This window comes from Polyergus mexicanus, unplaced genomic scaffold, assembly GCF_030449975.1.
Source record: "Polyergus mexicanus isolate NDT 795.1 unplaced genomic scaffold, iyPolMexi1.0 SCAF_10, whole genome shotgun sequence".
Lineage (NCBI taxonomy): Eukaryota > Metazoa > Arthropoda > Insecta > Hymenoptera > Formicidae > Polyergus > Polyergus mexicanus.
This window is the reverse complement of record NW_027223330.1, coordinates 4,771,280-4,783,102: the sequence shown is the minus strand read 5'-3', so window position 1 is coordinate 4,783,102 and position 11,823 is coordinate 4,771,280. Positions and strand designations below refer to the sequence as shown.

The 11,823-nt window shown below is 35.4% G+C and overlaps 2 protein-coding genes across 2 annotated transcripts; one reads left to right on the top strand and one right to left on the bottom strand.

Moving 5' to 3' along the window:
• Window positions 1–398: 398 nt before the first annotated feature.
• On the bottom strand, window positions 399–1,007 carry LOC138936997 (uncharacterized). The gene has a single exon (XM_070302839.1). The coding sequence runs from the start codon at window positions 1,005–1,007 to the stop codon at window positions 399–401; it is 609 nt and encodes a 202-aa protein (XP_070158940.1).
• Window positions 1,008–1,332: 325 nt separating this feature from the next.
• LOC138937096 (uncharacterized) lies at window positions 1,333–4,589 on the top strand. Its single transcript, XM_070303018.1, is given in 2 exon segments — window positions 1,333–3,757; window positions 3,760–4,589. Coding segments are annotated over 2 exon segments (3,240 nt in total). The 5' UTR covers window positions 1,333–1,347.
• The last annotated feature ends 7,234 nt before the right edge of the window (window positions 4,590–11,823 follow it).

Genomic DNA, 11,823 nt, shown 5'->3' with positions numbered 1-11,823 from the left:
CAATTTGACAAAAATTATATACAATATTTTCAAATATTTAGTACTACATATACATATATATATATATATATATATATATAAGCAATTAAAGTATGTGAATTACAATTTTTTTTAAAGAAATTAAATATAATTTTATAATTAAAAATATTTTTATAGTGATCTTGAGATTAAAAGAAAAAGAACTAAAATTATTAATAAATATTTAAATTTATATATATTTATATTGCTTTAATTTAATTTTAATTAAATATGTATATATATACAATATGTATATGAAAATAATGTCAACAATATAACAATCTCTGAAAAATAAGAACTTAAGCTTCTGCTTATCTTTATATTTAACTGAAAATTGATTATATTTATTTTGTAATAGTAGTTAGTGCCACAGTAGTTAATTAGCCAGAGGCGATCAAATCGTGAGCTGGTTGTTGACAGAAATATTTCCCACCAAATGCGTTTTCCATGTGCGCTTTGGTTGAAAAATGTCTCCTAGAAGCGATCAAACCGTGAGCTGGTTGTTGACAGAAATATTTCCCACCAAATGCATTTTGCATATTCGCTTTGGTTGAAAAATGTCTCCCAGAAGCGATCAAATCGTGAGCTGGTTGTTGACAGAAATATTTCCCACCAAATGCGTTTTGCATGTGCGCTTTGGTTGAAAAATGTCTCCCAGAAGCGATCAAATCATGAGCTGGTTGTTTACAGAAATATTTCCCACCAAATGCGTTTTGCATGTTCGCTTTGGTTGAAAAATGTCTCCCAGAAGCGATCAAACCGTGAGCTGGTTGTTGACAGAAATATTTCCCACCAAATGCGTTTTGCATGTGCGCTTTGGTTGAAAAATGTCTCCCAGAAGCGATCAAATCGTGAGCCGGTTGTTGACAGAAATATTTCCCACCAAATGCGTTTTGCATGTGCGCTTTGGTTGAAAAATGTCTCCCAGAAGCAATCAAATCGTGAGCTGGTTGTTGACAGAAATATTTCCCACCAGATGCGTTTTGCATGTGTGCTTTGGTTATTACAAAATAAAACATTATCTATTGTATTATAATAATTATTATTGATATTAATATTCAGTACCAATTATATAAGGTTTTATAAACAAAAGACTTATTTTTCAGAGATTATATTTTTTTAATTATCCAAAGCAATAAAATAAATGATATATCTTTTGATAGCAATGTTTTACAAAATACTTATACATTTATTTTTCTTGGCAGACGACAGTTATTGCAATTGGTAGAAAGCCAGGAGGCAAATGACTCCAGGGACACTAGTATTGTTAAGGGTACTAATAACGAATCCATCGAGTACCAGAAATCGGTGGAATCACTTTGCGATGCGATGGATTCCAAAGTTAGTATCCAAACAATGCAGTGCCTGGAGTTAACTTCAAATACAGGTATGTGTTATGTAGAAAATGTAGAACTTTGCGAAGATAACAATAATTTTGTTATCGAAAATGGCTTTCTGGATACAAATCGTATCCAGGAAAGCATGCTTGAAGGCCGTCGCATTGTCGACATTGCTTTTCTGTGGAATGAAATCCACAGAATATTCGATAATCATGCGCGAGGGATAGAGTGCCGATTTAAAGATTGGAAACTCATTAATTCTCGTCGCCGTGGGTTAATGACGCAGTTGTTTTTCAAGTGCCAAATGTGCAATTATGAAGCAAACATCTGGTCAGAACCCACAGAGTCAGAAACATTGGACGTTAATACGGCTGTTGTAGCAGGAACTGTTACGGTTGGAATCGGCTTTGCCCAGCTGGAAGAGCTATGTGCAGCCATGAATATTCCATGTATGTCCGATAAAACTTACATCAAATATCGAGAAGATGTAATTAATGATTTTGAGAAAACAGCCGTGGAAAATATGAAAATGGCTGGCGAAGTTGAAAAGCAACTCGCTCTCGAAAGAAAAGAAACTATAAACGGTATTCCGTACATAACTGTTGTAGCAGATGGTAGTTGGATGAAGAGATCGTACGGCAACGCCTACGATTCTCTTTCCGGTGTTGGTGCCATACTTGGTTACCGCACAAAAAAGGTTCTATTCATCGGAATCCGCAATAAATTTTGCACGATATGTGATATAGCGGAACGAAACAGAATCGAACCAAGAGATCATAAATGCTACAAAAATTTCGATCGTAACGCAAGCTCCACAAGTATGGAGAGCGACGCCATTGCAGAAGGCTTTAAAAGTAGCCTGGAAATGCATGGAATGATTTATAGAACGGTTATTGCCGATGGTGATAGTAGCGTATATCAGACCATCGTTGATACTAGACCATATCGCGAACAAATGATAACCGTGAAAAAAATTGAATGTACGAATCATTTGCTTCGCAATCTATGCAAAAAGTTGAGGGCTGTAGCAGAGACAACTCAACCAAAAATGCAAAGAAAGCGTGGTTTCGTGCAGCTACGAAATGTTGTAAAAAGCAATATTTTGAAAATACGAAAAGAGGTGATAAAAGCAATCGATTTGCAAAGAGAAGAAGAGCAACCTGACCATTATAAGGCAATGGAATTACAAAAAGATATCTTAAATATTCCTAGCCATATATTTGGTGAACATAAACGATGTAACGAACGCGGTCGTATATGTGACCGTGATGAAACAAAAAAAAATGATGTACCATATCTCAAGTTGCACGGTCTTTACCAAAAAGTAGAGAGTGCTATCGTATATTTAAGCGCTTATTCCGACAGCTTGTTGCTGAAATTCACCAACAATCCTGCAGAATCGTTCAACTCGATAATCTGCAAAGAAATTGGTGGAAAGCGCATCAATTTTGGTAACCGAGGCTCCTACAATGCTAGAATTGCGGGGGCAGTTGTGCAATATAATACGCAACAAGTTCTCACGCAAGTGCATAAAAGCATATGTAAAAATGTTCCTCCCATTGTCGAGACTCTGGAAAAGCGACGACAAGCAAAAGTTGCAAGAACCAGAGAATCTCGGGAAATGAATGGAAGGCAAAAGAAATTTAAACGGGAATCGGGAACAGATTGTCACTACGGTCCGCAATCACATAAACCAGATCTCCCATCCGATGTTTTTGAGCAACTTCGAGAAAATCATTTGGAAAAATTGTTTGAAAATGGGCAAAATTGGAGACAAATTGAACGTGATACAATGGAGCAAAATGAATCGGATTTGTGGCATTCATTGAGACACGAAATGTTGACAGCGTCTAATTTTAGAATCATATGTCGCATGAGACCGACAACATCTTGCGCCGCGACTGTGAAGAACATTTTATTTCCTCCCTCTATCAATACCGCGGCTATGAAATATGGTCGCGAGATGGAAAAAATTGCAAAAAAAGAATTGGCCGTAACACTGAACAAGGAGATTAAAACTTGCGGATTATTCATTGATATTGAAAATCCATGCTTGGGTGCTTCTCCTGACGGACTCATAGATGAAGATGGTCTGGTAGAAATAAAATGTCCTCTGTCAGCTGAGCATTTAACAGCGGAAGAGGCCATAAAGACGCTGCCTCAACTAAAAGGCATCTTTGATAAGAGCAATGCAGATAAAATGAATCGGAATCACCGATTTTTCTATCAAGTTTAAGGCCAGTTAAATATAACGCAGCGAGATTATTTTATTTTCGCTGTGTGGACGCCAAAAAGCTTGAAAATAATACGTGTAAATAGGGATAATGTATTTTGGAGTAATCAAATGCTGCCCTTTTTAACACGTTTTTATTACGATTGCATGCTTCCAGAAATCTTGGATAGCGGCATAATAGACATATGCCAATTAGAAATCCAAGATATATAATAGAAGCTCAACAAAAAGTAGGCAAAAAAATAATTAATGGAAAAAGTCTTCGACGATGTAATATAGAAGACGAAAATATTATCGACGAAAATAAATATTTCGAATCGAATATTGTTCCAATGGAAGCAACTATTACTGCTGTTACTGCTCTGAGTGCAAAACAAGATGACGATTGCGTCGTTGTTAGTTACTCACAAAATGAAGAAGAGCTAACTGAAGACGACATGGCAAGACAAAAAGAATTTCTCGATAACTCGATTGCTTCTTTTTATTTAGTAAAGGATAACGTATTACCTGAATATAGCAAAATAAACGACGAATCATTAGACCTATTTTTACGCGTCGTAAGAGATAATTCTCCTTTTGAAACACAAAGTGTGCTATATTTGGAATATCCTCATATAATTGAAGCAAGTCGTAGTAATAAAAGCTTACAAATTATTGGAGGAAATTGCAGTGATCACTGGCGATGTATATTTTTTGATGGCACCAAACTTCGAGTGTACGACAGTCTACCTAGTTGTACATACGACAAATTGGTGTTTAAAGAAAAAAATTACATTCATCGTCGTTATCCACAAATAAGTGCAAATAATATAATATTTGAAAAGGTTCAAGTACAACCTAATGGCACATGTTGTGGAATTTATGCTGCAGCTTTCGCTACAACTATAGCTTTAGGAGGAAATCCTTCTAATGAGAAATATTCCAATAACGTGGAATATATGAGGCAACATTTTCTTAAAATTGTAGCAGAAAATAAATTGCTGCCTTTTCCAAAATAAAAAAAATTATCCGATAAATTTATTGTTATATTGCAATGAATATTGTTGGAAAAAGATGCCTCAATGCAAATGTCTCGTTTGCAATAAAATCGGAGAGACGAAAAAAAAACATATTATGGTTGCGTTCTCACGGGATTGGGCGATGGAGGGGCCCATTCTATCCTCGATACATACATATATATATATATATATATATATATATATATATATATGCTGGGTGCATAAAAAGTACCGGGACGGTGAAACATCTGGAAAACTAAGCATTTTCGAAAAAAATGTTTCAAATGAAAGTTGTAGAGTTTCCAAAAATTTATTTACTAGATACTATGAGTTTAACCTTGGGTGGCATCGCCAAGGTCAAGATAAAATCATCTTGTATTTTTTAAATGGAAACCCCTTCTTTTTATTGCATATTCTTATAGTTTATCTCGAGAGCTTTTCAAAACACTATAATAAAGTATTTTTAATTAAGTACTTTTTGAGTTTTTTTATATCTTAATCTGACATATTTTGATATAAAAAATAAAATATATCGTAAAATATTTAGTTTTCGATAATCTTACCGTAATACTTTTATGTACAGAATGATGAGACAAATCAATTAGTATAAAAAAATAATTGTTTTTAAGAAAAAGTATGTAATTATTTACAATGTATTTTTTAAAACTATTATTTGTTTTTTTTTTACACTAATTGATTTGTCTCATCATTTTGTACATAAAAGTATTACGGTAAGATTATCGAAAACTAAATATTTTACGATATATTTTATTTTTTATATCAAAATATGTCAGATTAAGATATAAAAAAACTCAAAAAGTACATGAAAAATATTTTATTATAGTGTTTTAAAAAGCTTTCGAGATAAACTACAAGAATATGCAATAAAAAGTAGGAGTTTCCATTAAAAAAATGCAAGGTGACTTTGTCCTGACCTTGGCGACGCCACCCAAGGTCAAACTTATATTATCTAATAAATAGATCTTTTGAAACCCTACAACTTTTATTTGAAACATTTTTTTCGAAAATGCTTAGTTTTTCAGATATTTCATCGTCCCGGTACTTTTTATACACCCTGTATATATATATATATATATATATATATATATATATATATATATATATATGCACATCATGACAAAATCAAAAGAGACAATATGAGCAATATTATATTATTGTGTTCAAAATATGTATGCGACACAGACATCTGTGCTCTAAAATTGCTTGTACGAGATAGAGCAGTAGAAATACAACATTTTTTCTGTCTCCACATATTTAACACAACGCAAAAAAGTTGGGTTTTATTGCTCTGTCTAAAATATGCATATGTCCCTGACTCTAATTATTCTACGTAATACTGTCGATAACGTAACTATAAAGCGTTGGTAATATACCGACTCTTTTAGTTACGTTTAGATGAGGACGCTAACCCGTCGGAGTTCGTCCGTCGCTCCGGCATCCTCTTAAGCCGGACAAACAAGTTGGAATGTTGCGAGGCCACGATATAGCTGTCCTTCTCGCACAGAGATCCCTACCAGCGACGCTTCCACTTGCCATCGCTCCCGCCCATGGGTCTCCCACCAGCATCAGGGAGCCTAAGGCAAAAGCATAGGAAGAATATCCCACCATCTACAAAGAGGCGATCCCACTACAGCATCTCTCCCACCAACACCTGAAGACCGGAGGAGCTCAGTGCGAGCTCGACGTCCAGCATTATTAATCCAGCGCTTAAACTGTTAACACGTTTACTACTTTGACTCTGAATTACTACTTCGACGTTTAGTTAGCGTTTAATAATCCGGCGTACGCGTCGTCAAACTCCAGTACGAGTCTTTAAGACTTTTATATACACACTCCATTGTAAAGAACGAGTTTACCAGCCGCTAATTTAGCGACTGTAATATTACTAATTAAACGTTGAATATAAAATAAAATGATCTTTTATATTGCAACGATTCGCAATTATTTAACGACCGGCCATTCCTACATCCTCGATCAGCCGTCGTTCGCTGTAGTCAGTAAAACAGCCAATTCTTTGGAACCTTCGGAAGACTATTCATAGGAAGGAATCCAACGTGCCTAGAGGACGTACTCTAGTATATATTCATAAATATAAATTTAGTAAGTTAAGGTAACTCCGATTTCCCAGTGACAAGTTGAAGCCTTCTGATCCCTGGCAAACTCGGTGAACTGCAGAGTGGCTAAAAATAATACTTTCTATTTAAATAAATCACGAATAAATACTTACCAGTAAAGAACAAATAAATATAATAACTATTGAAAAAATAACAGAGAACCTTGGAACAAACCAATTTATAGCTATTTTCAATAAAATTTATATAGTCACGTTTTTAACAAATTACTTAATGATAGTAATTTAAAAATTAATTTTTTTTCTTAACTTCGAATTCCGAGACGTGACACGGGACCATACAGAATCATCGAAATGTTACCAATGTGACGTCTTAAGCCGCACGTTAAATTTTATTTAAACAATATATTTATTGTTAATACACCCATAGGAGGTGAAAGAAGTAAAAATCTAGAGAAAATTATTCGTTCAAAGCAAAGATCTAACTTGTAAAATAATATTCATACTTGCGAGTCACCCCGTATGTAGCCAACGCTCGAGCGCGCCAGCGGGTGACGCGGAAATAACCATCATATATAGACCATAAGAATAATTAATAATTTATATTTGCATTGCACAGCTAGACAGACAATTCGAACACTTTAAAATTATAACACACACATATATATATATATATATATATATATATATATATACGAATATACAAAGACGATAACTTTTAATAAACGAAACTAACTTCTAAAGCATTAAATTCAATAAGAAAGTACATGCGAAAAGAATGAAACAATGAACAATGCAAATATAACGTTATTAACTAACAAATGCGCGTCCCGTATGAACATAGCAAAATGGGACATTGGTACACGCTTTAATATAATAAGTACACATACATTTATATATGCACACCGTAATGTTTAACTTTATATTATTTTATATCCTTTATTTAGTAGCATTAAGAATCTTTATACGCATCATACGCATTTCTATACTCTATATCCTATATAACGTGGCGTTTTTCATTATTAATAATGCGTTTAGCAATAAGAAGCTAGGAGTATAAGAAATAATATTTTATTCACTGTAGCATTATAAGAGTTTTATAAGAGCCTTAAACTGTGCATGGTATGCGGATTAGCCGTCGACCGATATTCTTATCCGCCCGCTCGATAAAATTAAGCGGGACAAACAAGTTGGTATGTTACGAGGCTACGATATAGCTGTCCTTCTCGCACAGAGATCCCTACCAGCGGCGCTTCCACTTGCAATTGCTCCCGCCCATGGGTCTCCCACCAGCATCAGGAAGCCTAAGGCAAAAGCATAGGAAGAATATCCCACCATCTACAAAGAGGCGATCCCACTGCAGCATCTCTCCCACCAACACCTGAAGACCGGAGGAGCTCAGTACGAGTCCGACGTCCAGCATTACTATTCGCGACGGCAAACTGTTAACACGTTTACTACTTTCGAGCTCCGAATCCCTTTGTCAAGCGTCAGTAATCCGGCGTTATGCGTCGTCAAACTTCTGTACAAGTCTTTAAGACTCTTAGATATACTCTGAAACGGAGTTTACCAGCCGCTAGCATAGCGACTGTAATAATAATAGAAATTCTAACGTTCAGTATAAATAAAGTGATTCTTTTTATATTGCAACGATTCGTAATTATTTAACGACCGGCCATTCCTACATCCTCGATCGGCCGTCGTCCACTGTAGTCGGCAGACGCAGTAAATTCTTTGGAGCCTTCGGAAGACCATCCGTAAGAGGAAATTCAGTGTGTTTAGAGAACATCGTCAGCACGTATTTAGATACAAAATCTGGTGAGTCAAGGTAATACCGATTTCACAGCGACAAGTTATAAGTCTTCTGGTCCCCGGTAGACCCGGTGAATGCAGGGTGACCGAAAAAGAAACAAAACATTATAAAAAATAATCATTTTATTCGATTTTAAATACTTAAACTCTAGATTAAACACAGACTCACTACTACTATTATTTCAATTGATATAGTCACGTTTTAAGAGATTACTTAGCATTAGTAATTCAAATTAATATTTTTTTTTATTAACTTTGAACACTGAGACGTGACATATTAAATTTGGTGGCAGCGGTGAGATCGCAGAAGCCAACTTGTCATTTTTCTTGTTCTAATAATCATACTTTATTTCAGAAAGTGAATTGTGCGCGATATAACGTTCAATTTGAGTCTCGGTTAATATTTCTTAGATTTTTCTTGAATCTTTCGCGAATTACAGTGCCGCTGAATTTTATTCAATTACTAAATAACGCTTCATTTAGACATTATCCATTCTATTTCTACAATTCGTATTCGTGTTTGATTTTATTAACGTTGTTAGAATTCCGCGATTATTCTCGGCTGCGTGTGTTTTGATTACAATATTAAAACGGCATAGTGATATTCTGACGCTGCGAGTTTAGAGCGAACATACTTCGCTCCTTGCTGCGAAAGAATTCTTGAACAATATCTGGTTCTGCGATAGCGGTTTTGAGCTGGTTTACTCCGCTCGTCGTTATAACCGGAGCTCTCTCTTTGGTGAGGCGACCTCGCACATTGAGAGTAGCGAACGTAGCGTAGACACCAGTGTGTAGCTTACTTAATATAGCAGGGCCGAAACAAGCAGTGTAGAAAGAAATCAATTAATTATCTTCGTGTTCCTTAAATTCCGAGTGCGTGTGCTTGTCCTTCGACGTGTGCTTAAATCTGAGTTAATCGGAAGCGACGACTTTGAGGCGGATAAACCGCTCGTTGTTGCTTTTGATTTTCTGTGCATTCGATAGACGTAAGGAAGCTAGTGAGGCTATTCCGCACACTCTCGCTTTTCGTTCTCTCTTCTTGGTGAGGCGACCCCGCACATTTAGAGTTGAGCGAGGAGGCGGATATCGAAATGCTTGTCAATTAGATATGCCGAGGACACGCCGTGTCGGTCGAAAATATCAGCTCAGACGATTGGTAGCACAATATTATCGAGCCCTCGAAAATAATTCCTTCGAATCAACCGACGCTAGCAATTCTAATAATTCTGTATCCAAGAAGATACCCGAAGTAAATAACTACACTTACCAATTAGTTCCGATTACGGTCGAGCAATCTCAGTTACCATATTCAGAAATCCCGGAGAACGACCCGCGTCGTGAATATTACGAAAAGACTCAAATTCAAAGCGTTAGCGCCAGCAGCGAATAAAGAAACATATATACCATTGTTTCTTTCATATTATACTATTTTGTGTGTTTTATTATACCCTACCCTATAATTGCATTACCCTTATTTTCAGAATATTTCTATATTTCATTGCATTGCCTATTTTTTCAATATATATATATATATATATATATATATATATATATATATATATATATTACTATGTAACTACTCGTTACTATGTCATTGTTGCTTATAAGGTAAAATAAAAATTCATGTGTCCGCACAGATTTTCGAAACCCCTTACGCCGATTTACGAAGCACCAACCCCTCCCCCAATAACGGGACAAGTTTACTTTTGCCAAAGAACAACGGTATATATTAAACAAAGGGTTGGAACTACACTTTGCCAAGAGTGTTGTGATACAATAGATCCTTCTGAAAAACCAAATTGGCCTAAAGTTTTTAGACATACTTTAATAATTGGCGGAATCCTTACCAGCCACTATTGTGACGAATGTCGAAAAAGGCTAACTGTCTCTAGAATCGGGAACGAATGCTTTGAATGTTTCCTAAGATTTACCGAATTTCAAGAAGATTTGCCTGAAGCAACACTTGATGACGATACTACGGTTTTAACAATAGAAGCATACGAAGAAGAACTCTGAATAAATAAGAAAAAAAAAATATATATATATATATATATATATATTTTCTTATTTATTCAGATCAAAATATATATATATATATATATATATATTTCTTAGTTAAGAATCTTTTATTATTGCGAAATATATGCCACAATTACTAGCTTTGACACTATATTTATTGCATTTATTAATTGCTTGAGTTTTACTATTTATAATTTTTCTACGAGAATTTATAAAGTAACTAAAAAAAAAAAGATTCATAAAAACATTCTTATTTTATTATCATAGTATTACATGCACATATATATATTTCTTTTGTTATACTGCTACTATATTCTTACGATTGTTTAACCACTATACGGTTTTTGTCATTGTCTATGTATTGATTTATCACACTGTCTTTATTTTATTGTACTATATCATATTCTTACAGGATTAAGAAACTATAGCATTACTTGCTAGTTAACCGTATGTATTACAATAAATTTTCATATTATTAAAAATTACTATTTTCACAATTGTTGTGCGAAGAACAATTAGAGCCGATAACCATTTCGAAATTACGTGTACCGAGTTTTGGCCCAATTTACAAGATCGCACGGTACCGTAAGCGTCGACCCGGAAATCGAAAAGAAACAAAAATACATAGAAGAAAAACCATCGAATTCCAAAATGTCGCTCAAGGAGCAGGATGAGACAACTAAACGCCCAAATGAATCGATCGACGCGAACTCATTGTTTAACGTACTTTTGCAGATACAATCAGAGTTATCACAGCTACGAAAATTACCGGAGCAAGTAAATAGCTTAGAACAAAGGGTGAGCGAAGCATCTCGCGCCGCGTCCGCGTACGACGAATGCGCTGACAATTTAGTACACGAAGACGTACCACCCGTGACGACGCCAGCCCTGAAAATAAAAGACATAGTTGCAAACATTCCCCCGTTTAATGGCTACAGAATTTCTGTTTTCCAATTCGCTCCAGCGTGCGAACGAGCCCGAGACTTATTATCCCCCGTACAAGAACCGCAACTGGTGCAGTTCATCATGAATAAAATTGAAGGCGACGCGTATCAGGTAGTCGAAGGAAGCGTATACGTGCGCGTCGTAGATCTCTTGGACAAATTAAAAACTATTTTTGCCCCAAACAAATCGGTTGCGCAATATCGAGGAGAATTGGCTAACGCATATAAATCACCCAATGAAACGATTCTAAAATACGTAGAGAGAATTAAAGATTTGAAAACGGCAATATTAGACGGAAACAGGCGACAAGGAAAGAACCATCGCGGGTTCAACAACGAGGTCGAGGAGGAAGTCCTCGAAGCATTT

Excerpts from the sequence above, each read along its gene's own strand:
- LOC138936997 (XM_070302839.1), bottom strand. The coding sequence starts at position 1,007 with ATGCAAAACGCATCTGGTGGGAAATATTTCTGTCAACAACCAGCTCAC.